This window comes from Colletotrichum costaricense, assembly GCF_030867565.1.
Source record: "Colletotrichum costaricense strain IMI 309622 chromosome Unknown Scaffold_20.1, whole genome shotgun sequence".
Taxonomy (NCBI): domain Eukaryota; kingdom Fungi; phylum Ascomycota; class Sordariomycetes; order Glomerellales; family Glomerellaceae; genus Colletotrichum; species Colletotrichum costaricense.
In genome coordinates this window covers 101,352-128,782 of record NW_026848249.1, presented here as the reverse complement: position 1 = coordinate 128,782, position 27,431 = coordinate 101,352, and the positions used below count along the sequence as shown (strand labels likewise).

General features: G+C 52.6%; 13 protein-coding genes across 13 annotated transcripts; 5 read left to right on the top strand and 8 right to left on the bottom strand.

Annotated features, from left to right (window-relative positions):
- Positions 1-295: 295 nt before the first annotated feature.
- On the bottom strand, positions 296-774 carry CCOS01_14215 (uncharacterized protein; the record flags this gene model as incomplete). Its single annotated transcript, XM_060462359.1, has 2 exons — positions 296-536; positions 701-774. 2 exons carry the CDS (start codon positions 772-774, stop codon positions 296-298), a joined length of 315 nt encoding a protein of 104 aa, XP_060306844.1.
- Positions 775-1,805: 1,031 nt separating this feature from the next.
- On the bottom strand, positions 1,806-3,430 carry CCOS01_14214 (COP9 signalosome complex subunit 2; the record flags this gene model as incomplete). Its single annotated transcript, XM_060462358.1, has 3 exons — positions 1,806-3,023; positions 3,095-3,314; positions 3,387-3,430. The coding sequence occupies 3 exons, from the start codon at positions 3,428-3,430 to the stop codon at positions 1,806-1,808; spliced, it is 1,482 nt and encodes a 493-aa protein (XP_060306843.1).
- Positions 3,431-3,917: 487 nt separating this feature from the next.
- Positions 3,918-5,210, top strand: CCOS01_14213 (uncharacterized protein; the record flags this gene model as incomplete). Its single annotated transcript, XM_060462357.1, has 1 exon — positions 3,918-5,210. One exon carries the CDS (start codon positions 3,918-3,920, stop codon positions 5,208-5,210), a length of 1,293 nt encoding a protein of 430 aa, XP_060306842.1.
- A 58-nt stretch (positions 5,211-5,268) lies between these two features.
- On the bottom strand, positions 5,269-5,964 carry CCOS01_14212 (uncharacterized protein; the record flags this gene model as incomplete). Its single annotated transcript, XM_060462356.1, has 2 exons — positions 5,269-5,467; positions 5,705-5,964. 2 exons carry the CDS (start codon positions 5,962-5,964, stop codon positions 5,269-5,271), a joined length of 459 nt encoding a protein of 152 aa, XP_060306841.1.
- Positions 5,965-6,429: 465 nt separating this feature from the next.
- Positions 6,430-6,599, bottom strand: CCOS01_14211 (uncharacterized protein; the record flags this gene model as incomplete). The annotated part of the gene is made up of 2 exons (XM_060462355.1): positions 6,430-6,545; positions 6,587-6,599. 2 exons carry the CDS (start codon positions 6,597-6,599, stop codon positions 6,430-6,432), a joined length of 129 nt encoding a protein of 42 aa, XP_060306840.1.
- A 2,176-nt stretch (positions 6,600-8,775) lies between these two features.
- CCOS01_14210 (GTP-binding protein RHO3) lies at positions 8,776-9,715 on the top strand (the record flags this gene model as incomplete). The annotated part of the gene is made up of 5 exons (XM_060462354.1): positions 8,776-8,825; positions 8,911-8,961; positions 9,054-9,103; positions 9,201-9,290; positions 9,345-9,715. The coding sequence occupies 5 exons, from the start codon at positions 8,776-8,778 to the stop codon at positions 9,713-9,715; spliced, it is 612 nt and encodes a 203-aa protein (XP_060306839.1).
- A 1,377-nt stretch (positions 9,716-11,092) lies between these two features.
- Positions 11,093-11,710, bottom strand: CCOS01_14209 (uncharacterized protein; the record flags this gene model as incomplete). Its single annotated transcript, XM_060462353.1, has 1 exon — positions 11,093-11,710. One exon carries the CDS (start codon positions 11,708-11,710, stop codon positions 11,093-11,095), a length of 618 nt encoding a protein of 205 aa, XP_060306838.1.
- A 2,169-nt stretch (positions 11,711-13,879) lies between these two features.
- Positions 13,880-14,814, bottom strand: CCOS01_14208 (uncharacterized protein; the record flags this gene model as incomplete). The annotated part of the gene is made up of 2 exons (XM_060462352.1): positions 13,880-14,535; positions 14,592-14,814. The coding sequence occupies 2 exons, from the start codon at positions 14,812-14,814 to the stop codon at positions 13,880-13,882; spliced, it is 879 nt and encodes a 292-aa protein (XP_060306837.1).
- Positions 14,815-16,558: 1,744 nt separating this feature from the next.
- CCOS01_14207 (uncharacterized protein) lies at positions 16,559-16,897 on the bottom strand (the record flags this gene model as incomplete). The annotated part of the gene is made up of 1 exon (XM_060462351.1): positions 16,559-16,897. The coding sequence occupies one exon, from the start codon at positions 16,895-16,897 to the stop codon at positions 16,559-16,561; it is 339 nt and encodes a 112-aa protein (XP_060306836.1).
- A 564-nt stretch (positions 16,898-17,461) lies between these two features.
- CCOS01_14206 (glycosyl hydrolase family 16) lies at positions 17,462-19,058 on the top strand (the record flags this gene model as incomplete). The annotated part of the gene is made up of 2 exons (XM_060462350.1): positions 17,462-18,267; positions 18,329-19,058. 2 exons carry the CDS (start codon positions 17,462-17,464, stop codon positions 19,056-19,058), a joined length of 1,536 nt encoding a protein of 511 aa, XP_060306835.1.
- A 2,748-nt stretch (positions 19,059-21,806) lies between these two features.
- On the top strand, positions 21,807-22,606 carry CCOS01_14205 (uncharacterized protein; the record flags this gene model as incomplete). The annotated part of the gene is made up of 3 exons (XM_060462349.1): positions 21,807-21,981; positions 22,043-22,423; positions 22,482-22,606. The coding sequence occupies 3 exons, from the start codon at positions 21,807-21,809 to the stop codon at positions 22,604-22,606; spliced, it is 681 nt and encodes a 226-aa protein (XP_060306834.1).
- Positions 22,607-23,551: 945 nt separating this feature from the next.
- Positions 23,552-25,186, top strand: CCOS01_14204 (uncharacterized protein; the record flags this gene model as incomplete). Its single annotated transcript, XM_060462348.1, has 3 exons — positions 23,552-24,220; positions 24,284-24,709; positions 24,746-25,186. 3 exons carry the CDS (start codon positions 23,552-23,554, stop codon positions 25,184-25,186), a joined length of 1,536 nt encoding a protein of 511 aa, XP_060306833.1.
- A 271-nt stretch (positions 25,187-25,457) lies between these two features.
- Positions 25,458-26,627, bottom strand: CCOS01_14203 (L-arabinitol 4-dehydrogenase; the record flags this gene model as incomplete). Its single annotated transcript, XM_060462347.1, has 2 exons — positions 25,458-25,733; positions 25,800-26,627. 2 exons carry the CDS (start codon positions 26,625-26,627, stop codon positions 25,458-25,460), a joined length of 1,104 nt encoding a protein of 367 aa, XP_060306832.1.
- Between the last annotated feature and the right edge of the window lie 804 nt (positions 26,628-27,431).

Here is a 27,431-nt window from a genome sequence, read left to right as displayed (position 1 = left end):
GTATTTTGGAGACGATATGAACCACCATCTATGCATCTAGCAGACGGGCCGGGGATGAAACTCGACTGCATAATACCAGCCCAAGTGTGATCTGCAAGTGGGATGGTTATTGATGGTTCGATGTTGTTGGAGATGTTACTCCAAAGGCTAAGGCAAATACTCCGTGCCGCGATAAAATAAAGCACATCACGGGAAGCGAAGTCTGTGGGCAAAATGTTCATCAGACTTGCAGTTGAGGTTACCTTGACGAACCAGGGTAAAGGCGACTAAAACTTTCCGGGTCCACTGTCTCTCTCTACCTTATGCGACGCTGCCAGGAACAATCGGGACAATCCCGCGCCAGCATCGTGTCGTATCGTTTGACGGCTACGGACACGACGCCGAAGAGTACGGGGTGAGCGATGGAGACTTGTGGGTGATGGTGGTGCAGAATTTTTTTCTTTTCTTCCATTTGCTTCGCGTTCTGGCTCGGCTCACTGCCTTCAGTCTCCGCGGTGTCCCTCCCCCCCCCATCTTGCTGCTGCGCCCATGTCTGGCTGGGTAAATTGCAAACTGTCAGTTAAACTACGTCGAGACCAACGACGCGGGCCATGCAAATCAAGCAAGCGAGCTGAGCTGAGCACCAACACATCGTTGCTGCAAGGTGAAGGTCTGAAGACGGGAAAATCGATAAAGGTTGGTGGTGGTTACCACACAAGACAGGGCCAGATTCATCTCGTCTGCGTCTCGTTTGGGGGACTGCGCCGCGGCCAACAAGACAAACTGCCGCTGCATCGATCGGTCAGGCGCCTTTTCGGCCTATTGATTTGCGAATTGGGATGGTGATGGCGGTGTCGAGTGAGAGCCAAATAAGTTGATCACCAGTCTATCGTCTGCGTGTCCAAACTCTTTTTTCCCCTGCTGTTTGGTCAGCTCGATGCCCCTCCATTGTGTCGCGGGGGAGATTGATGGTCGTATTCCGGTTCCTATGGACAAATGAGATTTCCGGAACTCAGATTCCGGAACGAAGCCCAAAGGCTGGATGATAGATCCGAGGTCTGGATTGGATCGTCGCAAAAACACCATGGCGAAAAACACCATCGCGTAGCCTACTAGCGTTGAGGGACATCGAATTGGGAGATTCCTTAGGCGTGTCCGGCTCTTCGTATTTTCGGTTTCTTCGGTTGCCTCCACGGGATCTACGAGTCCGAAGAGGTGATGAATCAACATACGTATCTAGTGTGCTAGTGTTGTCCTCTATTGAGATGCACGAGAGGACCTATACCTCTCCTAGCCAAGGAGTCAATTCCTCTTGATCCCTCGCGTCGTCGTGGTGCGACGTGATAACTTATCCCACGCTTAGCCTCCTTCATCGCCTCCTGCTCCCTCGGCCTCGTATCCCGTCACCAGCGTTCCACGAGATCTTGGAAGCTCTTTGAATTGAGCCACCCGCAGCGGGAAGCTGCCTTTGAACCGTATTTGTCCACGGGTTTGCCTACATCCATACTTTGCGTCGGTTGTTCGATGTGCTACTTGAGGTGTTTGATGAAGCATATATCCTTCCTTTCTGACTAATAATGTTGATTGCATGGTTTTTGGTATCTTGTCATGGCCTGATGAGCTACTTTGACAACGCCTCTACTCCTTTCCTATGCTTGTTGAGGCCGCCATGGCATCGTCTTCCTTCTTCGTCTGAGCACTTCCGTCCCCGTCCCTGCTGTGACGTAGCTGACCGAGCAGCTATGGTGCAATGGCCAGTCGTAAGCTTTACCTGCTATGCTCATCTCCCGCTGTAATCAAGCGGCATGCGCGTATACTCATGCTTCTCATGTCCACATTGACGGCACCACGCCCTTACCCTTCCGTCCGACGCCCCGCGGCTGTCCACGACCGCCGCCTCTTGGGGTCATACCGCCGCCCATCATCTCCATGGTCTGCTCATCGGTAGGGAACTCGGTAGATCGGAAGCCTTCGCCCTCCTTGAACATGGTAGTGTACAAATTCGAGACAGATTGCGTCAGTTCGTACAAAGCCTTGGTACGATCGCTGTCCGCGTCCGATTGAATCTCGAGAGTGCCGGCTTGCTGGTCAATCTTGCCCTGGATCTTGCCGTCAACGATGAGGAAACCGAGGATGTCTTGAACTTCGGGCTCTGAGATCTTTAGTTGCTTCGCGATCCATGACAGCTTCATTCGTGTGTACGGTGCAATCAGCTTCAGGACGCCCTTCGTCCTCATGTTGCGCGTGACTTCGTCAATGTTCTCAGCGATGAATGGGTCGGCGAGAATGTCTTGGTTCTTCTGCAGGACATTTTCGTAGGCGTGGACGTCGTCACGCTGGTACGCGTCCACCAAGTCGGTCATGGCAGTGATTCGGGGATCCTGCTTGTACGGCTTGGTCTCCTGCGAGTCGAACGGGTTGATGGTAGACTTGACAAGCATAGTCGTAAGAAGTAGGTACTTGAGCACCTGAATTCGCTGGAGCGAGCCGGCCTCATCGTAGTTGCGGAAGGATTCGAAGAAGTCCGTCTGGGCTTCGGCCCAGTTCTCCTCGCTCATGTGCATCTTGCCACCGCATTCGCGAATGATGCCCATGATTTTGGGGTGAGGTACAGCGGACCGGACCTTGAGGGCGCGCTGGTAGAGTCTCTTCAGCTGCTTGTTGTTCTTGGTCTCGGCGTGCATCTGGATCTCGAGGGCGTATATCTCCATAGAATATGTGCCCTTGCTGGGATCGTCACTGCCGTCTTCCTTCTGACAAGCCTTATGGAGGTCCCTCAGCTTCTTGGTGACCGTGTTGTAGTCCTTGCGGTCGAGGAGGAGTTTGGCCAGCTTGATGTTCGTCTTCAGCCATAGCCTCTCGTTGTTTGTGCTCTGGAAGCTCTCGAGTGTGAGCGAGTAGAACTTCTCGACGCACGCCACGGCCTTGGGGCTGTCTGATCCCTTCTCAATGTAGTCCAGCATGTTATTGATCGACTTCTCGGAGTAATTTCTTGTCACGGCCGACTTGACGTAGGTCAACAACTCGGCATAATGTTCCGTCGCCTGGTTCCGAAATCAGTATTTCCCTTCTATTGGTAGCAGGACTTTCTTCAGGAAGTCTAGATTGGTTGTACCTTCTCATACTGTCCCAGCTTGAACTCGAGTTTGATGGCTTGTTTCAAGCCTTTGAAGCCCCATTCGCCCTTTTCCTCCTCTAACGGTGGTATGCCCAAGAATTCGGCAATAGCATCCTCGGGATCGGTAAGCTTAAGTTGCTTCGCATTGTAGTATTTGTTCTCGATGCCGACATCTCCGGAGTCCTCATCGTCGTCTTCCTCGTACTCAAAGTCGTACCTGCGCCTAGTCAGTCTCGGCGGTTCCTGCTACAAAACCCATAGCTGACAGGCCCATCTGGGGGAAGCTCACTGCTCCTCATCAGACTCCTGCATGAAGTCCTCGTCGTCAGACATCTTGACTGCGTGAGGGGATTGTGGAGTATTCACGAAAAGGCGATCGCAAGGAGTGCGCTTTGGTGACTGGACTGGAGAATAGCTATAGGAAAAGGTGTGGTGGAAGAATTTGTAGGTTTGTTCGTCGTTGGAAATTGAACGTGAAGGTAGTAAGGCTGATTGACAATGAGCAGGGCAGTTCCAGGCAGGTGCAGCTGTGGTGGACAATGAATGGAAGGCGGGGGGAGCTTATCGATTGGCAGACCCACCAACGGCCTCTGATTGCGCACTGGCCACATGAACGGAGGCGACTTTTGGCTTCCATGGCTTTTTTGACTCGAACCCAGCCGTGCCAGCCTTTTGACTTTCATCTGCCTAGTTTCAACCTCCATCTCTCCCAACAACCTACATCTCCAACAGATTTCCACACGACTCACTTTCCGGCTTTGCCCATTCTCTAACAATTGTCGACGAATACTCCAGTATACTCGACTAAGCAGTCGGCAAGATGGGTGGCGATCTCAACTTGAAGAAGAGTTTCCACCCTTCTCTCATCAAGAACCAGGCCAAGGTCTGGGAAGAGGAACGCAAAGCCCTCGATGAGCGCAAGAAGACACAGCAGCGCATCAACGAGCTCAAGGAAGAGCGCGAGCGCGAAGAACTCCAGAAGAAGCTCGAGGCTGCAGGGCACACCAAACGAGTCGACCGCGTCGAGTTTCTTTACAGCGGACCTACCGATGGACAGACCGGCACGACCGAGGAGCGCGAGAGCTACCTCTTAGGCAAGCGCCGCATCGACAACTTGCTCAAGGGAACGGAACACAAGAACTTGGAGAAGCAAGCCGGGCAGGAGAGTTTCATGGCCCTACAGACGGCCAACACCGCACGCGACACAGCAGCCAAAGTTCGAGAAGACCCCCTGCTTGCCATCAAGCGACAGGAGCAGGCCGCCTACGAAGCCATGATGAATGATCCCATCAAGCGTCGGCAGTTACTTGCATCCATGGGTATGGCAGACGATAAATCAAAGTCGAAAGGAAAGGAGGAGCGGCACAAGAGAAGGCACCACAGGCATCGGAATGACGACGACGATCGGGAAAGACACCGCAAAAGGCGGCGATCTTATTCAAGGTCACGAAGCCCGCGCCGTCGGAGAGACGACCATGACGAGGCAGAGCGCTCTGAAAGGCGGCGTCGACGCAGCGATTCAGAAGACAGGCACCACCAGCGCAGACGCACTTCTAGATCCCGATCTCCTCGAAGACGCGACTCTGGCGAGAAGGACGATTACGACAGACGCGATCGACGCGACAGGCGTGACGACCGCGAACGGCGGCGCCGAGACTCAGTGTCCGAGGACGAACGACCCGTCAGGCCACGGGAGAGATCGCCACGAAGTCACGACAGGCGTGGCGACCGGGATGGAGAGGCTTCAGTTTCCCGGGGTCGCCGAAACAACGATAATCATCGGCAAGGGCCTGACAGACGACCTGCTGCCCGTACCAATGGATCCAGTAGCGGCAAAGAGGTCGATGACAAGGGCGCTGAGGAGGCAAGGGCTCGCAAGTTGGCGGCGATGCAGGCAGCCGCTTCAGATCTCGACACAGATCGGGAGCGCCGACTGGCTGCGCTTGAAGAACGGGAGAACGCCGCGCGACAAGCCGATGATCAGGCGAGAGAACGATCATCCAAGTTTGGAGACAGGCAATTTGTGAACGGTCTGCATCGGAAGGCCGGCAACATGAGCCTCGGGGAGAGGATGGGCCGTAGTAGGCAGGGTCTGCAGAGAGACGATGACTGAGGGGTGGATGCGATAGAACCGGCGAGACCTGGCCGAATCAAATTGAATACCACACAAACTACCAGCTTGCGGGGCAAACCTGAAGCGGAGGTTGAGGATTCGCGGGGCAAAGGTCGAGCGCCAAAGAGCGGGCGCCGTGCGAGCCGACAGAACGGAGCTGGGTCGCAGTAGCCATCGATCGCCTATGCATGGTCGGGCCCGGCGGGAGCGAAGTCGGGATGGGACGCTGCCGGAAGACGGAAGGGAGGGAGGACGTGCTTAAGCGTGTCCATGGATTCGGCGCAAGAAAGGGTTGAAAGCTTTAGTGCCGCCGACTGCACGTCATGGATGGATTCTAGAATGCGAGGCATGTTGCAGGCTGCACACACGGTGATGGAACGCTGTAATGGATACCCAAGACACGGCGACGAACGTTGCCGTGTAACGAACAAGTAGAAAAATTCAACAATAATCGAATACTTGACGATACGGTGGCACGCAATCTTACATAAGACCTTGTGAGAAACAGCGAGTGAGCACTGACAATGGGGTATCCGGGGGAACGGCACTCGGACTGGGTGCGGGAGGCGTCGTCGGGCGCAACAAGGGGGGTTGAGGATCCGAAGCACAATGGAGCGGCGAACGGGTGCTTGGCGAAGGGGTGATGATGCGTCACGATTCTTGGCTGTGCCTCAATGTTCCGTTGCGCAAGGGTTGCGTTGTCAGTGAGGCTGACGATGCCAGCTGCCTTTGCCTCACTGATGGGGAAGGTCATGGAGTGATGAGGGGTAATGAGGGGTGTTGATGAGCTGCAAAGAGGGGCAGAATATGATCCCGGAATGCCTTCAGACACTGCGGTCAACTGAGAGTTCTCGCTGCGCTGCTGAATAAGGTATCTTAAGGGAATAACGAGAACAATCGAACCGAATACCTAGGACCAAAAGACCTTCACTTCGCACGGAATAAACACGGGCCCGGGCCTTTTGCCTTTAGGGTGAATGGTGTGGTGGATTCGCCCATGTCTCTCGATCCGAAAAACAGGCGCCGCTCTCGGGGCTTCCAGCGAGTCGAGCTCCGGCGCTTTGCGGCGGGAGTGTCGCTGGGATGAGTCTGCCACAAGGCGCGGTGCTTCCTTGGCTAGCGATGGAGTTTTTTTTTTTTTTTTTTTTGAGTAGTGGAGAGCGTTTGTTTTGACAGAGGTGGATATCGGATTTCCTTCCTTGGTTCGTTGCAGTGTGGACTATCGAATGACGATGGGTGGGATGAGTGAGCGGCGCAGCGAGTCGTACAGCCCACGACAAGTAGAGGTTGAGCGGCGGGATTTATGAGGTGAAACCAGAGGATTGCGTATTCTCGCTTCAAATTTTGGCCAGTATATCGTGATGGCTTCAGCATACATTGGAGCTGCATATTCGTCTGTGAGTGAGACGGAGGTACAAGGTTTGTGTGGATAGAGGTCGGGGGATTTGACGATGAATCGTGTATGACTGGCGTTCTCGAAAGGTGCCGCAGCCGGGCGAAAGAGCGGAAGATAAGGTGGACTCGGCTTACAGCGCAACCGAGTTCTGGCGGAGGTTTCTGGCGTCCAGTACCGAATACTCTCTTGTACCAGATAGCCCTCGATGCCTTCCTATACGTGAGTATCTGGTGCCCCTCGTTGACCTTGTCTGCCCCATTCCGCTCAGCTGTCTTACCAAGAACGGCCTTGACGGGACTCGAGTTGAGGGGTTCCGGGGGCCCTCAAGCGCCACTCGGCCATGTTGTGGCAGGGGGGGGGGGGAGAGAGAAAAGCCAAAAGGCTAAGCTGGAAAAGCATTGGATCAATGATGCCGTTTTGGCGAGACCTCATAGTCGGCCTCAGCTCAGCTCACATTGGACGCGCACTGGCCCATGCCCCGAGCCTCTTCATCTTCATGGCGTCCATCCTGGTGATTTGTGAGAGGGATATTTCATGACTTTGTTGGAGGTTGCGGGTACGTTCGGGACGAAGGGCAACTAATGGCTTATTGGGAGGGATTCTCTTTTCTTTTCTCGCGCAGTTCAATCTGATTTCCCTGTCGTGACATGTCTGCAGCTCGATAGTGGGTGCAGATGCGCGCAATTGTGTGGCGGGGAAGTCTCCACTCGTTCAAGTTGTTTCTTCCCAGTTCGCATCTACGGATATTTTAGCGTCTTCGTACACTTTCGGAGGCAGAAGTAGATATCCGTACGCTGCAAACTGGAGTCGCAGCCCAAGTGATTGGTCTCCTGGTCGATAACGGAGCAAGCGTGTCAAGTTGGACAGGTAGGTATCCGTAGAGTGTCCGTATGTGTGCTCAGGGCATTCTTTGGTAGAGGGGCCTCCGTAGCTCGGTGGAGGCGCTCAGTCAGTGACATTCATGAGGTTCCCCATTCCGGTCCTTGTGGATTCGTCCAAGTGTACTGAGTGACGACGAGTGACGGAGTACGCAATCACGCAGCCTCCCTGCGCTGGTCCCCTTTTCTGCTCTGGTCTGGCTGGTGCTGAAGTGTATCACCATGGAAGAAGAAGAAGAAGATGATGATGATGATGATGATGATGATGATAGTATATCAATGTTTTTCCCACACAGAACAAAAGGTTTCTTAGGTAACAGCTTGGGAAGGTGCCCATTTTCAAAGTCCCAGTGGCTCCTGCCTGTCCCTACCTTATCCAGCTGGGTGGCTTCCTTCCTCAGGTCCCCAAAAGTCCATTTCCAGCCCAGCGCCAAAAAGGCAATGAGTGTTGTGTTCCTCCGTCTCCTTTCCTCCTAGGCTCACCCCGGCAAGAGGTGCCTGACCCTGTCCGCTATTGCTCTTTTCTGCTCCATTGAGTGGCCCTCTGACACGATCTCAGCCAATTGAGCAGCGCACCTTCTTCCAACCCAATTTCAATTTCCCGCTCCTGCATCTTTTGCTCACCCCAAATTCACACTTGCACCTTTTACCTCATTTTGGTCTCCAGTGCCTGCCTCTTTCTCCCATCTGTTTCTTCTCATCTGCCTGCTCTGCGCCTGCCTTTCCTCTGCCTCACATCACAGTCACAGCCATCCCCCAAGCCACTCCGCTTTGCCTGGCACTTTCCTCTCCAGCGAAAAGAGGCACTGTTGCACTGCATCTACGGAAAGAGCACTGGGCCTTGGACCTTCCTTGCTCTTTTTGTTCCCCACCGTTCCCTTCCATTATTCCTGCACCTGCACCTGGACCGCACCGTACCGTGCCTTCCTTCCTGCGTTACCATCAATTTACCTCCCTTCCACTTCCAGTGGCATTTACCCCAAAGTCCATCGGCCTTTCTTTGTCCATTTCCTTTCACCACCACCTCGCGCACCAACCAGCCGTGCCAACCCACCTCCAAACAACAACCCAGAACCATCTCTGGTACCTTCCCCTTGCTGATCGACCGACGAACCACGAACTCTCCCCCCCAGATTCCTCCTACTGGCCGACTGCATCCTTTTCTGCTTTCCACAAACAACCAAGCAAACCGATCTCGTACAGCACCGCACCGACTCGCCTCACCTCGATCAACCCTCCCTAACCGACTTCCTACAACCCGACCGAATCCACCTCCTTCAGATCACCCAGTATGCCTTTGTGCGGTGGTAACAAGACCGTCCAGCGCAAGCTGGTCCTCCTGTGAGACCTCCTCGACCTTCTCTTTGTGTTACCTCCTTGGTGGCTGCGATTGGGAGTGTTTGGCTAATTGACTTGCGACCTGCAGTGGCGATGGCGCGTGCGGCAAGACATCGTTGTTGAACGTCTTTACCAGAGGGTAATTCCAATACTATCTCCTTCAACCCTTAAGCCTTAGGGCCCGGCCTTTTCCGGGTTTCCAATTGCGCATCTCTTGCTGACTTGACCCAGCTACTTCCCGACCGTCTACGAGCCCACTGTATTCGAGAACTACGTCCATGGTACGATACCTCGATTCCCAGCGAAAGGCGCCAAGTCGCAAGATGCCTCCGTCGCGATCCTCCCTCTGCGATTTGAAAACTGACCTGAGATTGCTAGACATCTTCGTCGACAGTGTCCACATCGAGCTTTCCCTCTGGGATACCGCTGGCCAGGAAGAGTTCGACCGCCTCCGCAGCTTGTCTTACGGTACGGGATTCTAATATTGGGTGAATTAAGAAGTCGCTTGCTGATTAGGCGTAGACGATACCGACCTCATCATGCTCTGCTATAGCGTCGACAGCAAGGACTCCCTCGAGAACGTCGAGAGCAAGTGGGTTGGAGAGATCGCCGACAACTGTCCCGGCGTGAAGTTGGTTCTGGTCGCCCTCAAGTGCGATCTCCGCGAGGCCGATAATGAGGAGGAGGAGGCCGCCGAGGGCCAGCAGCGAGAGAAGCGTCCCATGATCTCTTACGAGCAGGGCTTGGAGGTCGCTCGCCGCATCAATGCCCTCCGCTACCTCGAGTGCTCTGCCATGCGCAACCGCGGTGTCAACGAGGCCTTCACCGAGGCCGCTCGCGTCGCCCTAAGTGTCAAGAAGGATCGTGAAGAGTCTCAGTGCGTCATTATGTGAGAAACATCACGGTGGTGCATCCATTTCTTGCCATGATCGTTCTTCATCTTCTTACGACCACGATCAAACGAGCGGCCCTTGTTTCGGACGGATTCGAATTCCATTTTTTCAGTGTTTGGCACTTGGAAGGCGTCGGCGTTCCTACGGATTGGACCTTCCAACCTCGACTTGCATCTCGGCCTTTAACCTATGTCTTTTATTACAGCCCGCCCAGCTCCTTGGGCAGACGCGACCTTTTTCCCTTTCACTTCGGCGGCTATCTACGGATTGTGTCGCCGACATGAGTTCTTGATACCTTTGGGCACTGACCACTTTTGAGCCAAAAATGTAAATACCCGTTTCACTTCACAATGCACATACAGGGTTGGAGGATCAGGTTTCATTCCCTTTGTCGCTTTCGGTCTTCAGCGCATCCGCAGAAGGACAGCACGGCCGGAGGAACGGCGTGCTCAGCAGGTGGCAGGTGGATGGCATGAGGTATTGGATCAGGGTACTAGAAATCTCGGATGAAAGCTCAACAGCAGCAGTCAATTGGGTTCTGGTCTTTTTTTCCATTAGCCTATTCTCAAGCAAGCGAGAAAAGTTGTCACTAGATAGATGACCCCTAATGAACTCTGTCACTATGCTCAAAGTCTTTGAAATCAGTAAACCCCTCAACCACCACCGCCACCATCTTGCTTGCAATGAACCGGACTCGGAGCTGCGGTCAATCTATTAGAAAGCGTCGCGTCACGGATCGTCGCCTTGAGTAAGAAACTTCCGAGAACCTAATCGCTAGGGCCAAGGAATCTGACGCTGCAGATTCTCGTGTCCGCTCCGGTTAGAGCCAGAGGATGAGGGGAGGAATGAGTGGTGTCGACCGGGTGTCAAAGCTGAGAATTTGCGAGGGGGTGTTCCGGGAACACCCCCGATCCGTGCTGACTCATTCGGAGCTGAGTAGATTCTCCGGTTACAGTCGGACTGGAGAACTGGAGAACGGCGGGCAGATCATGGAGGGGTCTTGTCAGCTTGTCAGCACTGTCAGACATGCCTCAGACCTTTTCCTGTCGGCAAAGTTTTGTCTTTCTAATTTGACGAAGCTCTCTGTAGGACCTCAAGAACGCTTTCATGAAAATTGCGGCATCAATATCCTTGCGTCACAAGCATTGATCTTGTGTTCGTCAAATAGTTCATTTCTCGACTTGTTATATAGGTAATGTTTGCGTTTCCGAACCGTCGCTCATGCGTGTTATAGTAGTAATACATCGTGTGAAATCTTTTGTGCCGCTCTTCCAACTCCGTGTTGTTCGACGTTCGCCATGATACAGATCATGAACTCATAAATACAAAAGAAATACTGCTGGATTTCTCTCAACCGCACCACTCACGTTCGTGACTTTAATCTCCGTGACGTCCCAAAGCCTTGCCACGCTTGGAAACCTCGCGGGCATGGTACTGCTTGATCTTGGCCCGTCTGGCCTCCTCCTTGGCCTCCTCCTCAAGCCTTCGCACATCAGCCCTCGCAGCAGCAACGCTCTCCCGCGCAGCCATGAGCGCGCGGTCGGCCTCCTTCTCAGCCGCCTCGGCGCCCATGACGCGCTCACGAGCCTGCACGATGCTGGGGTCCATTTCTACGCCTCCGCCGCCAAACTTGTGCAGGAGACCGCCCCGGCGACCGGATGACGCATCGGTGGAGCGGCGGAAGAGGCCGCCTCCGCCGGTGTGGTGGCCATCAGGGGAGGTGTGGTAGGTAGTTGACGACAAAGAGGAATGGGAGGTCGCGGAGGTGCGGGATGTGCGAGCAGTCGGCGTGGGGGAAGGGTCACGGCGAGAGGAGCCGAAGAGGCCGTGCTTGCGGGGCGCGGGCTCGGCGACGGGTTGGTGGTGGACTGGCTCCGGGGAAGGGTCCCGGCGAGAGCCAAAGAAGCCGGTGCGGCGGGGTTCTGAGGGTGGTGGGGTCAGCTCCCGAACTGGTTCGGGAGAGGGTTCGCGACGGCCGCCTCCGAAGAATGGCATTTTGAGAATATAGAGGTTTTGTGATGGAAGGAATATAATTTGCTAGGATGATTTGGCGAAAGGCTTGTTTTCGCCTATAAGGTTGTAGAGTGTGGATGGTGGTGTGGGTGCTTCTGTTTATGAAGGCTTAGGATGCTGGATAAGACGGAACACAAGACTCTGGGCGGGAGGAGCATGGAGGTTATATCTATCTCTCCTCCTTTCTCATAACCTTTCCCCTGATCCTCCCTCTTCCTCATCCTCATCCATGACATTATGGCTCTCCTACTGCTGTTACAGCTCACCGCAAGGTACGTCGTTTGGGCGGACGCCCGTGCCGAGACCCTGGCTGCAGACATTGTTGGCAGGCTGGCATGATTGATGCTGCACAATGATGCCAAGATGGTCATTTGGATGCCCTCCGTCCGTCACTCATTCCTGTTCCTCGAAGGACAACTAGCTGTTAGATCCGATTGAGACGCCATTTGGCGGGTTTGGTGGTTGGGTGCCGTGCGACTCCAAACCTGTTTGTCGGTGATCTGCGCTCCAAGATCACCGTCCTCGGTGACGTCAAAAGCTGGCAAGGGAAGGCTGCAGTGCAGGGGTCGAGGTATGGCCAATCAACCAATGAGAGGCTAATGATGACGACGGGCTAGCCTCTTGTGGAAGGACCCCTAGATTCTTTCGTTCAGGTCACGCAGGGTCTTGTTCAGAAATGTCTTGCCCTTCCGTTCCCCCAGGCCCTGATCTGTTTGGTAATGAATAGAGTGATGCAAAGTCGACAGGGGAGGACAATCTCGATTATGACATCTCATATCTTCAGTAGGACGGCGCGTTTAATCTAGCCTCTAGACGCCAAGGAGGCTGTGCTGCGATGCAAGGGGTCATTCTTGGTGACGAGATGGCGGAAGCACCAGAATTCGGCTAACGGCGTGTGTGACGGTCGTGTGCCCATTAGTTTGATGAGCTGGCGCTCGTTCACAGACCGAGACTCGGTTGCGGTCCCAACGGTGCAAGACACTATGGATGGTTGCTACGGATGACCGTGACGTTGTGGCTTGCCCTACAGCGCTATGATTTACCAATGGCTGTTATCGCGAATCTTCACTCTGAAACCGAGAAACACAACGGTTTAGCAATAAATAGTAGGTAGGGACCCTGCGCTGGCATCCAAGCGATCCTGAAAGATGGTCAAAAGACTTGATCGTGGTTCTCGCGAATCTTGAATCCGGGCATGTGGGTTACGTCTGGGGTGGGCCTTTCTTGGTTGGACCCAGGCGCAGAGCGGACGATGCAGCATGTCAGCCATGGAAGCTATCCTATGAGGCTTGATTAGGGATGGTTTGTGGGGAAGTCTTCGTTTAAACAAGGACAAGTCGAAAGTTCCTTGCTGTCTGATTGACTGTTCATGCACTAGAGTATCATTGAAGACCCCGTGTTTGGCGCACCGGAGTGCGCCGAAATGTCACAGAAGACAACGGTCGAGAGCCCGTAGCGGGTGGCTTGGTCTACCTTACATATCGAAGATTTGGTATCGGCAGATTTGAAGCGATATTAATGGATCACATCGTCTCAGCGGAGTACGACATACGCTGAGACGACTTACATAGCCAGCCGTCCCACACAACAGTTTGACGAGATGCTGCTACTGTCTGTGGCAAAGGTTTACCCATCAGTAGACAGCAACCTTATCAAGTTTTGTCTCTGCCTCTGGTAATGTTAGATGGTGACCTCAAGCCTATCAATCTTGCCAAGTTGGATGAAAAGACCCTACAACCTGACATGGCGCGTAACAGCTCGTTCGCTAACGCGAAGTCCCAATTTGACTAGGAGAAAGCTGTTATGTGGTACTTCGGTCAAGGTTCACAGCTGTCACGTATTGTATGCAGATATCAAATAGGAGCGGCACTAGAACAACCGTAACCTTTAGTAGTGCACATGTGTACGTAAATCAGTCTTGGAGTGGCAGTCAGTGAGCCCTGAGAGGTTCCCTGGAGACGGATGTGTACGAGCCAACAACTACACTGACTACTCTCAGTTGAATGGTCGGGCTAGCCCTTGAGGGACACGCAAAAACACGAGACTTACCATCATATATCCTACCAGAAACGCTCGCATTCTACAATGAGACTTTCCCACGAGGGAGGGATCTATTCTGCTAACAGTCTATGGCTTAGAAGGGTATCTAAATTATGACTTAACGCCCTTCTCCAGCTTGCTCTCAGCCGGCTCATTGCTGGCCCAGCCCATCCAGGCGACGGCAATGATGAACTTGACTCCTCCAGAGATCCAAAGAGCTCCAGGCATGCCAGCCCGACTTCTCTGCAGCCAGCCACCAATAATACCTCCAAGAACAAGCAAAACGACGGCCAAGAACCTCCTGTTCCTCTTGGGGTTCTCCTTTAGGGGTGCAAAGAGCTTGGGGTCGGAGAGGAGATCGCAGTAGACGCTGGTCAGGACGTTGGTAGGAACTTCGTTGTATCCTAAAATCCTGCTCGTCACAATCTGTCCGCCAAACTGGAAGGCCAGAAGCGCAAGGGGGACCATCACAAGAGGGTTTTCAGAGGTCTTGAATTCGTGATTCGAGTCGGAGCCTTGCACCGAGGCTTTTCCAAAGTCGGCGATGAGACGTGTCTGAGCAAAGGCAGCGGCAAGGAAGACGAGAGCCGACTGAAGAAGGAACGACAGGGCGAGAGTGCTTCTGCGCTTGGGGTGGATGTGTCTCGACTTGGAGAAGAAGAAGCACCCAAGCCAGAACGCGGCGATGGAGCTGAGGGACTTGAGCCAGAGGAGTGGCTCGCCAGCCGGAAGCTTCGAGGCGCCAAGAGCCATGAAGATGGTGTTTCCTTTAAACAGGTCAGTATCACATGTTGCTTCCCCTGCCTGATAGCTAGGCTCTTACCTGTTTGCATACTGACGAAGACACCAGCTGCGTTCACTGCTACACTGTCGCACAAGCCGGACACCAGACAGCAAGCGAGGACTGGGATATCGGTGTAGCGGATGTTGACATCATCACGGAGCCAGTCACCGAAGCTGCGCCGCTGAGCTTCGTTCCTTGGTTGTTCATTTCCGGCATCGGTGTCGGACGAGTCTGCGACTCGCAGATCACTTTGCGCGCTCATGTCGGCTGCTTTGATGGCTTTGCGAACGTTGAGTGAAGGGTGAATTCGAGGTTAGACAGGGAGATGACTCAGTCAGAAGCCTGGAGTCGGCCCAGTATTTGAACAAACAACAGCTGAAATTTTCATGGGCTCATCCCGCAGACCTTGTCTGGGGTTGGGATTGCGTTATCGCATCTTAGCATGTCGTTGCAGGGCGGTTTGCACCACTATTACGTCTCGGGTAAGCGTCCATTCTTGAGGGAATCCACCGCCGCGTAATCGGGAACGGACTGGGCCGCCGAAAGTCACGTTTGTTTGGTGAAGTTCGGGGACGATGTGGGTTTTTGCACGGATAGATTGCCGAAATTGGTGTTGGCATTGTGCATACTAAGAAAGAGCATGTCTTTAAGTCAACATCCAGAGTCTTGGATCATTGATGAGCTAGAGTCTCGTTACTGCAGCTTCTTGACGCGAGTGAGGACATCGAGTGATAGTGTGATTCAGAAAATGTCTCGTTGTGGCTTGACATAGGTTGACGAGCGATATCGGTCTAGCCAAGCCGTACATATATCACTGTATCACGCGGTAACCGAACAAGGCGGAAAATCTTGTGTTTTAGCGGTTGCTTTGTCATTTAAGGATGTGGGTCTCTCGACCGGCCCTGACCCGGACGCTTGGGCCCGCCATGCGCCGAATACCCGACGAATTGCCTTTGCCTTAGCAGCCACGCAGCCTTACTCATCTCACTTTGTTCACCTTATTTCCCACCTTACTCACTCACCTTACTTTGTCCTCATGCTCCTTGTCTCACTCATTTTCCGCAAACCTTCGACGCTTCCATGATTGAAGTTTCGCAAACAACTCAGCACATCGACGAACGCTATTACAGTGTTTCCCACCAAACGGGTCGCAGCAACAACAAGACACTACGATTGCTCATTTGCGGATGAAAATCTTCACCATCAGTGACCCACAGCGACCGAGTCGCTCAGGCCAGATCTCAAGCCTGAAGATCCAAATCGCCGACACCACAGCTCACGACGCCAATCCCGCCTCGATTACTCCTTAACCGCGCTTCTCTCGCTCATCTTGAGTCGTCACTAGACGCCTGGCTATGCTCCTCATGAGAGTTCCATCGCTCTACAACCATCATCACTTCGGATCACAGCTGCAGCAGATCTGGCCAGGCGTCTCTCTTGAAATTAAGCATTAGTAACCCGCCGTTGCAGTCTCGAGACTGGCCCGCAAGCTGGCTTGTGTAGGGCGACAATTCTTGTCATTGATCAACAGGCAAGATGCTAGCAACAACGAAACTCGGTCGTATTTTGGGAGAACGATGCTCGAAAGCTGGGGAAGTCCTATCACTCACCGCGCGGATACCGAATTGACGACAAAGTCGTGGGTATCGGGAACCTAACGCCTTTCCAACGCGCATTTGCCAGTTGCAGTCGCAACTGTCTTTTCAGATGCGGCTTGAAATCACACAACACCACTGCAAGCCGTACCCGGCTGCTTGGCAGATGTTGTTTCATGCTTCCAGCTTGGGCAGGTGCCTTAAGATTTACGTGACGGCGGTGTGATCGCCGACTCCTAAAGCGGGCCCTCTTTGGTATCACCTAAGATGGGTATTCACATGGCCATCCATATAATGACGTTTGAACTACCAACAGGCCTTCGATGCGCGCAACCGCTTGCTTCAGGATCACGACTCAAGAGAGTGCCCGGAAGCGCACGCAAACGCGGACCGCAGTTTCTTCGCGATGCCTCATACTTGATCGCTTTTCCAACCGCCCATGACGCTGTTCACCAGATCTCCACAGCCGTTTCCCCCGGCCCAAGGTGCCATTTCTCCTCCGGCAGGCCCACCAACAATCTCGGGATAATCTTGAGAGTTTCCCAGTCGGTCGCTTGACCGTTTGGCGAATGTCGAACAATTTCCTTTCTGATAACCTTGCACTGCCGGTGCCACAACGAACCGGGCCCTAGAATGCTGCTCGCCTCTGGTTCGACCGATAGTTGTAACGCTAATCCTGGTTGGCGCTGGTGCGGAAACGCTGCCCGTTGCAGATGCGACTCCAAGAACCCAAAGAGGAGAAAGAGACATTGGCACCCCCTTTAATCAACATGCTGCTTGCCACGCGCCCGGCATGCCCTGGCTTGTCTTGCATCTGTCTCTCCGCTTTGCCCACGTTGAGATGAGGTTGCCTCCTATCATTGCTCTCCGTTTGATTGCGTCTCTAACTCAATTCCCGAGTCTGTGCTTTCGGCTTCTTCCAATGCGTGCCATTTGCCCCCATCTGAATAGCGAACACCAACACCCATATCCACACTCATTCCCAGCTTTTGAATTCTTGGATTTTGAACCCCACCATCGCCATTCCTTTCGACATTCCAGCAGAGGTGAACTTTCTCTCCCTCTGTTCCAACAGCCCGGTCTGTGTCTGCGACGTTGAGCCTGGTGAATCCATCCGTCTCAGATAACACATACTCCTTGTCTCTCACTATTGTCACTCTCTTGTTATAAAGAAGACCTCACCGCTGGCGCGCCGTGTTCTGCAGACTTCTGACGTTACTGAACGTGTCGCAAACGTCACGAAACGCTCATTTCGACAACCGTTCGTCCTTGCGGAAGTCGAATTGGATCATTTTCCATCCACACTCCCTTACAATGCTGTCTCAATACACTCTTTCGGCACTGGCGGTGCTGGCATCGCTTGCCCAGCCTGCGGTCGCTCAAGTTTCGACGAAATGTAATCCGATGAACACGACCTGTCCTGCCGACCCGGCTTTTGGCATGGACTACAACTTCAACTTCAACTCTACTCCCTCGACTGATGCCTGGGAAACCACTGTTGGCCCCGTTACGTACACCTCGGATAATGGCGCCGAATTCACGATTAGCAAGCAAGGCGACTCTCCGACAATTCGATCCAAGTTTTACTTCTTCTGGGGCCGTACTGAGATCCACATGAGGGCCGCCAAGGGAAAGGGTATTGTGAGCTCTATGATGTGGCTCAGCGACACCTTGGACGAGGTTGATTGGGAATTCCTTGGAATAAAGAACGACGCCTTGAGCAACTTTTTCGGCAAAGGTGTTCAGGACTGGCACAACGGTGCCGAGCACCCTGTGACGGGTAGCATCCAGGACGACTTTCACAACTATACCTGCGTGTGGACCAAGGAGAAGCTCGAGTGGTGGGTCGACGGCAACAACGTTCGCACTCTTCTCCCCAAGGACGCCAACAACTCCCTGGCCTATCCCCAGACTCCCATGCGCCTCAGTCTCGGTATCTGGGCTGGTGGAGATCCCCGCATGGCTGCGGGTACTAGAGAATGGGCTGGAGGTGACACCGATTACGCCGCCGGTCCGTACACCATGTATGTCAAGTCTGCGCAGGTGACGGACTACAGCTCCGGAAAGGAGTACTCTTTTGGAGACAAGACGGGCTCCTGGGAGAGCATCAAAATTGCTGCGTAAGTCGCGCTCGTTGGACTGTTGCACGACAACCGAGCCCATGCTAACCTCAAATCTCAGCGGCAACTCAACTGTCAAGGAAGCTCTTCTGGAGGAACCTAGCAAGTCTGTGAGCGAAAAGTTCAACGAGCTCAGCCCAACCGCCAAAACGGCTGTATATGCTGGAGGTGTCGGCGTAGGCTGTGCTCTGATTGCCTTTGGTCTCTGGTACTTCATCCGCCAGCGTAGACGTGGTGCCAACGAGGCAAGCCTTGCCGCCAAGAGAGCCGAAGAAGAGCGTCTCGAACTTGAGGGCTTCCACAAGCGCGGCGTCGACCCTGACTCATTTGCTGGCGCGACAGGCACCGAGTACAATGCTGGCGCATTCAGCAAGAACGGCATGGTCCAGGAGAACACATACAGCATCCCGGCATCTCAGGAAAAGGGCGCGTGGGGTGCCGCGCCCATGGCCGCGGGCGCCGCTGGGGTTGGTGCTGCAGCTGGCATGCGATCATATAGCGACAACCCGAATGGCCACGGCCAGCTCATGTCTCCCTTGCGTACCCAAAGCCCTGGAATGCCGCCTTCGGGTCCCCTGCCCATGGCCCCGAGCCGTAGCGCATCGCAAGGAGGTTACTCTCGCCTCGGCTCACCTGACGGCCAACAAAGCCCTCCCCCGCCGATGAGCCCGCCTTCGCATGGATACAGCGACCATGGATTCGGCGCGCAGCAAGGCTACAACAATGGCGGTTATGGAGGCGCGAATCAGGGATACTTCAACAACGGTGGCGCCCAGGGAGGTTTCCGGTAGCGCCGATACCCACTCATTTTTATTTTTCAACGTCTTATCATTCTTTCCGCCAACGCACTTGCGGCCTTCTTGTGTTTCTTTTGAGCTATCCTGCATGAATATCCGAGCGATTTCCTTTTTTATTTTCTCATCTCGAGCGGACGATACGATAGGGAGGTAAAGAAAGAAAGTCCTTGATGGGCGTTTGATATGTACATCACTGGTGCCAAGATATCCTCTAGGTGTCTCGCTCCTTGTGGGGGCTAACGAGTTTCAATAAACGATATACCCGACTATCAATTCCCTCAAAATCCGTCTCCGTTGCTTCTGGTCTAGTGAAACTTCCCCGGATTGCGATGGCGTGTGAACAGCCTCGCTGGGGACTACGAGGTAGATCGCTTCAGTGTTCTGTTCGTGAACCGGTTTGCATGAAGTTTGCTCACGTCGATGACCAGGAACGGCAGTTCTTGCCTCACAGCAGGGTGTTGGTGGAAACGTTCATGCAAGCCTCATGGAAGCGTTCAATGCCATGAGTTCTTGGCGAGGCCTGCTTGTTCATTCATTGGTCAACCTTGATTTCACTTCACAATCTTATAGGACAGATCGACTGTTCGCGGTTCAAAAGCTGCCCAAGTCATTCTTCGCGCCGATGAGAAGTTCAGGCGATCCACGTTGGAGAAGCTTAATACGCAGCAAAGTTATCGACAGGAATGTGGGGAGATTAACAACCTCTGTCTCCCAAACAAACAGTGGTTCATGCCAGAAGCACAACATCAGCGCGAGTCGCAACAGTTTGCTCAAGGTCTAGACCAATGCTAGAAGCCGAAACATTTCTGCGGGGGTGCAAAGTGTTTGGTTTGTAACTCTCAGCGCATACCAGACGAACTGAACTTTGACCAATCTTGAATCAATCGAACAGCTGTGCTGTGCTCTCCAAACTGTGAGTGTGGTTCGTGCTGACGTTTGTGCAGTCACAGTGTAGCGCATGGCTCGCGTGGAGGCTTTGGATTGACTGTGCGCCGCAGATGCAGGATATCATTCCAAACCCCAACCTTATTCCCATAAGGTTAAAGATCTCACAATGAAAACGATTCCGAACACCTCCTTTACCGAATAGTCGTACATTGAGATTACGATTTGGCATGCTGGGAAGTTTGCATGCGGAGCTCTCGGGAGTCGCAACAGATCGGGGACTATCCCGTGACGCTGATTAGAAAGACAAGTCGGGTCAACAGCTGAATAGATGCGTGTCAGACGAGGTTTACCCGTCAGGCAATTTCATACACCTTTCATTTACAGGGTTTGAACTCGATCTCACACGATGATCTGCCATTGAAGCCCTGATCAAAGACAGCCTCGAGGGTACTTGGACAGCATAAACAAAGTCGAGCTCGCCTTTTGGGGTTAGCGGGAGATGAGCAGAGTCTATCTGCCATGAACCTTCCGCCCAGGAAACACAATGGCTTAATGGGCAAGGTTTGCGGTTTCTGAGGCGTGGAATGTTTGCCGTCGCCTTTGACGAAGTCCAATCAGAGGGACGGAGCGGCACGTATCGGTTCTCCCCGGACGCCGACTATGATAGATGAAATGTTTCTTCACATTAGTTTGCACAGCAGTTGAGTCGAAAATTGGCATGGTGCAGGAAAGCTCGGGTATAGCAAGGGCCATCTCGCGGATACGGTCCAGTTGCTAATGGGATGTGTGCAAGAAGTCCCTAATGCAAGATGGTTTATCCACCTGGAGGGTGAAATAGATCTTGTGACCTCTCCATTTTGAAGACTGAACAGTCAGTGAAGCAACAACGCTAACTGATGACTGAACTATACTTGAGTATCGCTCACAGAAATGACCTGGTAGTCGGGTATGGCAGTGAGATGATCCTACCTTAATACGTGGAATAGGTCCCAGAAACTTACACCTTTGTTGCTTGAGGGCGCATTATCACCCATCCTTATTCGGAAGACCTACCGGACTGCCAAGGGTCAATCCCAAGTTGAGGATTTCCGAACTGGAATCAAGCTGCCTTGCTCAGCTTAGCTAGAAAGTTTCGACTCTTCCTAACTGTAGAGGTTGCAACCATCTTATGCTTGCACCATGCGACCACTTCCCCCCTTTACAGCTTGAATAGAGTTAGATGGCACACCATCAAGCGTAGCAAGCCAAACGTGGAGGCATGAACTTCTGGTCCATTTGCCAGGAATCCTGGACAACTTTCATGAACATGATGGTACAATCGGCATGCTGCCGTTAGACCTTTGTCTAACACATGTCATCTCTGTAGGACGCCTCTGCTCTTGATACTCCGCCAGTTCGTGAGTGACAGTCACCAAACCCACGGCGCATACTGGTTGCAGCTCATCCGATCTGTGGGAGACAACTCAGGATGCCTCGGAGCAAAGCCGATCGAGGTAGCTTGCTGAAAGCTGCACATCTTAGGTAGCTCTTTACGGATGCGTCGGAGAAATGGACATCCTTGGATGCCAGAGGGATAAACAACGTTTGAGTATGTCGACGAACTAGACCCGGTGCAATGCGAGCGTCAACAGTCCATTGATTGCTCGGCAGGCGACAATTCACGGGAAAGATGAACTACGACTGAAGTGATCCCAGACTATAAAGAACGGCACCACCCCCGTGAGATATTGCTTTCTTTTTTTTCTCTTCACCAGACAGACAAGACAACAATCAGTTCAAGCTCACGATACCCTTCCAATTATACCCACCTTTGGCTTTTGATACCAGCACTTGCGGTTCGCTTAGATCGTCAGCATGCTCTACTCAAAGCTCTTCGTTGCCGCCCTCACCGGCATCAGCTGCGTCGCGGCTATGCCCGCTGAGCAGCCTGCCGAGCTGGCCAAAGCAGAGGCGTTTCCCCGTGGAGAATGCCGCGATGAACGCGACGAACTTTACTGCGGCCGCAGTGTCAAGGAGTTTACTCGCTACGGTAAATTATTTCAACGCATCATGAGCCAGGCCTCAGTCAGCTTTGCTAATGGAGCTTGTAGATGCGAAGAACAGGCTCTGTTTCGCCAACGATGGAGGCAACAGGCTCTTCTGCGCAATTCGTGAGCAGCAGGAGCTGGCTATCGAGCTGGCTCGCGAATTTGACAGAATTACACGATGCGAGATCGATCAGTACTACGGCTACAGAGAGCGCCGCTGCGAATGCTACCGCCGACGCGATGGAGACCGTGGCGGCAGAGGCCGCGAGTGCCGTGATGGCGATCGTGATGGCGACAGACGCGGCGGCCGTGATGGTGACCGCGATGGTGACCGAGGCCGTGGTGGTCGTGATGGTGACCGTGGCCGCGATGACCACGACCCCAATTGCAAGGGCGATGACCTTGCTTTCTGCGCGGCTAGTGAGGACTTGATCATCACCTATGGTAAGTCAGACATAATTCAATGCTGGTTCAATCAGGCAAAATGATAACACTCGCACAGAGCGTGGCGCCGAGATTTGCGACAGAAACCGTGGCAACTACGTCTTCTGCGCCAACCGGGAGCGCGGTGCTGCCCGCGACAAGGCCAGAGATCACTTCCGCGACCGCAACAAGAAGCAGGCCTAGGTCTTCCTTTTATTATTGTGCCTCTCATCTAGAGCATACAGCTGGTACCAACTGAACCAACTTGGGTGTGCAGGTTGAGGAGGGTTTGCTGAGCCAAGTCGAGTCTAATGGAATGTTTAGTCTGTAATCTGTATTTCGTATAGTGGATTAATCAGTGTGGAAACGACAGAGAATGGAAAGGAATTGTTAACCCTTTAATATGGAACCGTGATGTATTTGTCTGCGCTAAGCCCGCCAATATTCGCTTTGGGAGATCTTATCAATTTCTTCAGCTTTCACATCTAAAGGCATGTCTTGCGCCGCTTGCATAAATCTTGCATCCTCATCTTAACGTGATACTGACCTTTGAAAACGGAGGATACTTGTCTACGATGAATGGACCACAAACGTTTATGAATGCCTAGGCAGGCATGGTCAATCGCTGTCTTCTGGTGGTCGACATACGCTTGCAGACGATCTACTCATTTGATTTTCTTCTTAGAGAAAGTAAATAGAAAAAATATGTTTCAGAGTCGCAGAAATGTGAGATAATTGAAGGATCAATATTTGAGCTGTAAGAAAGCACACTTCTAGTCAGTTCTTAGCCTGCTTTGTTAATTAAGTATCTTTAAGAAACAAGAGCGTTGTTGACTGCGGACCAATTGCAGTCCTTTCGTCTCGACTTTCCTTCCTAAAGTACGGCTCGACATTCCTTCCCGAGTTACAAGAGCGCGAATTATGGAGACAGTCTCGGTTGCAGGGCTACCAATGCGGGGGGTTGGGAAAGATTAACCGACGCAAATGAAGACGTTGACGAACGTCGACAAAACAGCCCGAGCAAATTTGTCCCGCTGACGGGCCAATACGACTTGTTTGGAGTCTGGCTAATAGTATTTTTCTTAGGAAATTTTCGATGAATCTGGTAAACCGAAATCCCGAGATTAGTCCAGAGACACCCCCGCAACAATGTCCAAACCCCTGGGCCGTAGCAGCGGTGGTTGTTGGACATGTCGTATTCGCCATAGGAAATGCGACGAAGCAACTCCGACTTGTAAAGAATGCACAGATCGGCACATAGTATGCCATGGCTATGGAACGGAGCCTGATTGGGTCAAGGACCCTGTCAAGCTACAGGCGGAACTTCAACGCATCAAGCATGCTGTGAAACAGAACTTCCGCCGGACTCGAAAACTGCAGGCTTCTTCCACACGTTCATCCACCAGAGCCGTAACGGAGCCTTCTGGGGAAAATCTCGAAGAGTCAGCAATATTTTCGCCAGGCGGGTCTGAGTATCGTGAAGCTGAGCTCCTGACATATTATCTGGACTACATATTTCCCCTCCAATACGCCTATTACGTGGATAAGCCAGCACTCGGTGGCCGAGGATGGCTTTTCTGGCTTCTATCCAAGCAAGGGCCGCTTCGTCAAGCCGCCTTTACGCTATCCGCTCTACACCAACACGCTATGTCGCAAAGTAAGACAGAGGAAATGGAGTCAGAGCTTATCCGGTATCACACCAATGCGATGCAAGAACTCCGTCAAGTTCTCATTCGCTGCGAGACAGATGGTTTCGCCAGCCATCCCGAACATCGCGTCGAGTTTCTTACTTGTGGCACTTTCCTCATCAGCTTCGAGGTATCCACTCTTCCAACCTTTGTTGAACCCATGGTTGCACGCTGCTAATGCTAAACTGGCTAGGTCTTCCAAGGAGGAACCACTAATTGGCAGTCACATCTGAACGCTCTTGTATTGGTCGCAGGTCAAATTGACTTGGAGAGCGTGGGAGGAAGGTCCGAATCTTCTACAAGAATTGAGACTGGATTCCAGAGGATTATGAGTGCGGCCATCAGATTCCATGTGTCACAGCTACTTTGGTTCGAGCTTCTGTCATGTGTTTCTACAGGTGAACCACCTAGGCTACCTTATCAAAGGTGGCTCAGCCACGAAGAAATCGATGTGTCCTGTGTCATGGGTTGCCAGAACTGGGCTATGCTAGCTCTCGGAGATGTAGCCTCGCTAGAGGCACAAGTTGCAGAGATGAATCCGAGAGCTTTGAGCCGCAAAATTGCAGACATCACTAAACGTCTCGAAGATGGTGTTGGATACTTGGGGGTAGAACAAAAGGTACCTAGTATACCTTCTCAATATTATGGGGTATGGAACGATACTAATTCGTCCGGTCAGCCCGATTCAGCCTTAATCTCGCAGTCGATTACCCGCATTTATGCAACGGCAGTCCTTGTGCAACTGCACACAATTTCAGCCAACATAGAAGACGCACCAGAAAACGCGCTTGAAACAATTCATAACGCAGTATCTGGCGTTATGGATGCTCTTCAAAGTGTGCCGGACGGCCTGTCTCTGAAACCTGTAACATGGGCTATGTGCGTCGCTGGAGCAATGGCAGCCCCAGATCAACAACCATTCTTCGAGAATCTGATTGAAGGAATCCTTGAAAGCTCGGGTTCCGGTTTTACAAACGTTGATACGGTGCTAAGAGTTCTGAAGGAATGCTGGAGGGAAAGAGACTACCATGGTACCGACAACAGTGTTCCTAGAAATGCAATGTCACGGCTAGGGATATGTGCCCTTTTGATTTGAGCCGTGGCCAACCTAGATTCCTGCTCCTTGCATGACTTATCGCCGTGCAGGGCTATATTTGGGCATATGAGAACACTGTAGTACGGGGGAATGAGAGTTCAACGTTTCGAATCAATTGTGAGAGATATAGAAAGACACTAGGACGTCGCCGCTGCACCCTGCACATTTTCGCGACCGAACCTGCAGCCCCTATTCACGTCCAGGCGGAACCTCTTCCTTGAACGAAGATACAATTCAGAAAGCTTGAGCTTGAGTACTACCGCCCTGGGTTCTAATCGTCAAGTACTTGAACTTTCAATGCTAGAGCACTAGGGTCTGAAGCTGTTTTGAAGGCCTTCTCACCATCTTCAAGAGCAAACCGATGGGTGACTAATGGTTTGAGATCAATGACTCCCTCAGCAACAAGGCCAATGGCCCGAGGATAGATATCTCGGTAGCGAAATTGGAACCGTAATTCAATTTCCTTGCCAGCCATGTACATGATGGGAATTGTGGCAAAATCTCTACCGCAACCGATAACGAAGACCATGCCGCCGAATCGGCAAGACTTCAGAGTTTAATCAGCACAAGTATCCCCGTCCAACGTACAATTCGTGTAAGTTAGATTACTTACGTATATACCGGTGACCACACTTGACTCAACGCCAGTACATTCTAGCACTATCTTGGCTTCTTGACCAAGAGCTCCCTTGATATCCTCGGCAGTTGCCTGCGGCTCCTTTCCAGCAGTGATAAGCACAGTTCGTACTCTAGGAACTGCCTTTTTCGCCATGTCCAGCCTGGTCTGATTGATGTCCGTAATGACGATTGGGTTTGCACCTGCTGCGCTAGCAGCCAGCAAAGTGGCAATGCCGATGGGACCGGAACCGCAGATAACCACGGGATCACCCAAGCGAACGCCGGATCGCTCGAGCCCTGTCAGAGCCACTGAGAGTGGCTCGAGAAGAGATCCCTCTTCATATGACATTCCATCAGGAATCTTGTGAAGCCAGTCTTCTGGGTGCACGTGGTAGCGGGTAAGGGTTCCGTGATACGGGGGCGTCGAGTAGAAGACCACCTCTGGACAGGCGTTGTATCGGCCTGTGCGACAGAAGAAGCACGATGCCTTCATACAAGGGATGCCGCACTCGATGGCTACCCTATCCCCAATCTTGAACTTCGTCACTTTGGGTCCTACGCCAACAACTACGCCTGCACTCTCATGGCCTAGCCCGTTTTCGCCCGTCACAACCATCTCGCCAATGTGACCTGCTTTCCAAAAGTGAACATCGGAGCCGCAGATGCCAGTTGCTCGCACGTGGATGAGGCACTCCCCTTCGCTTGGGGTCGGAACATCGAGCTTCTTGAGATACAGCTCATGTTCAGGGTTAGTATAAATTGCAAGGTTTCCGGGTTTTCGGCGAAGGATATCGACTGCATTTGATGTATCCATGGCAGGCATAAGTGGTTGATGAGTATGATTCTGATTTTGATGGCCAATACAGGCCAGGGACTCGAGATTCCGTGGGTGTCAATGAGGAAGTGAGGTGGGAACATCAACTCAGTGCGGCCAGCTTGTTATATACCGAGTACATCTGATCTCAAAAAGGTGGGCAGCTTGATTAGATGTCTATCGTTTCTGGCTGCATCACCTTCGGAATTCTTTACCCCTCCCTTACCCCCTCCGAGCTCGCTGGCCCTGTCGTTCACGTTAGATCGTCTCGTGCAGCCTCAACAAATTGCCCCAAACACATCGTCTCCTCACAAGACACCATACACGGCGCCGTCTCAAGTCACCACTACCCCACGTTCGGCGCACTGTCACCCGGTTGGGTTTCCGCCACATTGTTGATTTGGACGGAAACCCCCGCCCACTGCGACTCCCCGCACGCAGCCTATGCAAGCCTGGGGTTTTTATCTTCTCTATACTCTCTATACACATACCTCGCCCTTGATCGTAATCGACAAGCCCTCAAGAGAACTTGAGAGTAAGGATCAAGACCATCTCTCAGTCTCCCCTTCAGCTAAAAGGGTGATACGAGATATACGACCACTGGACTTCAAGTCATCGTCATGTCTCTCAATGGAAAGATCGCAATAGTGACGGGAGGGGCTCGAGGAATCGGTGCTGGCATAGTTCGAGCTCTTTCTAAACAAGGCGCAAGTGTAAGTCCTGATCTTATTGCCCGAAACAGATTACCAGGTCGATCAATCAGAGCTTCCTTACTTGGTATATCCACAACGGCCTCATCTTAACCGAGTCGAC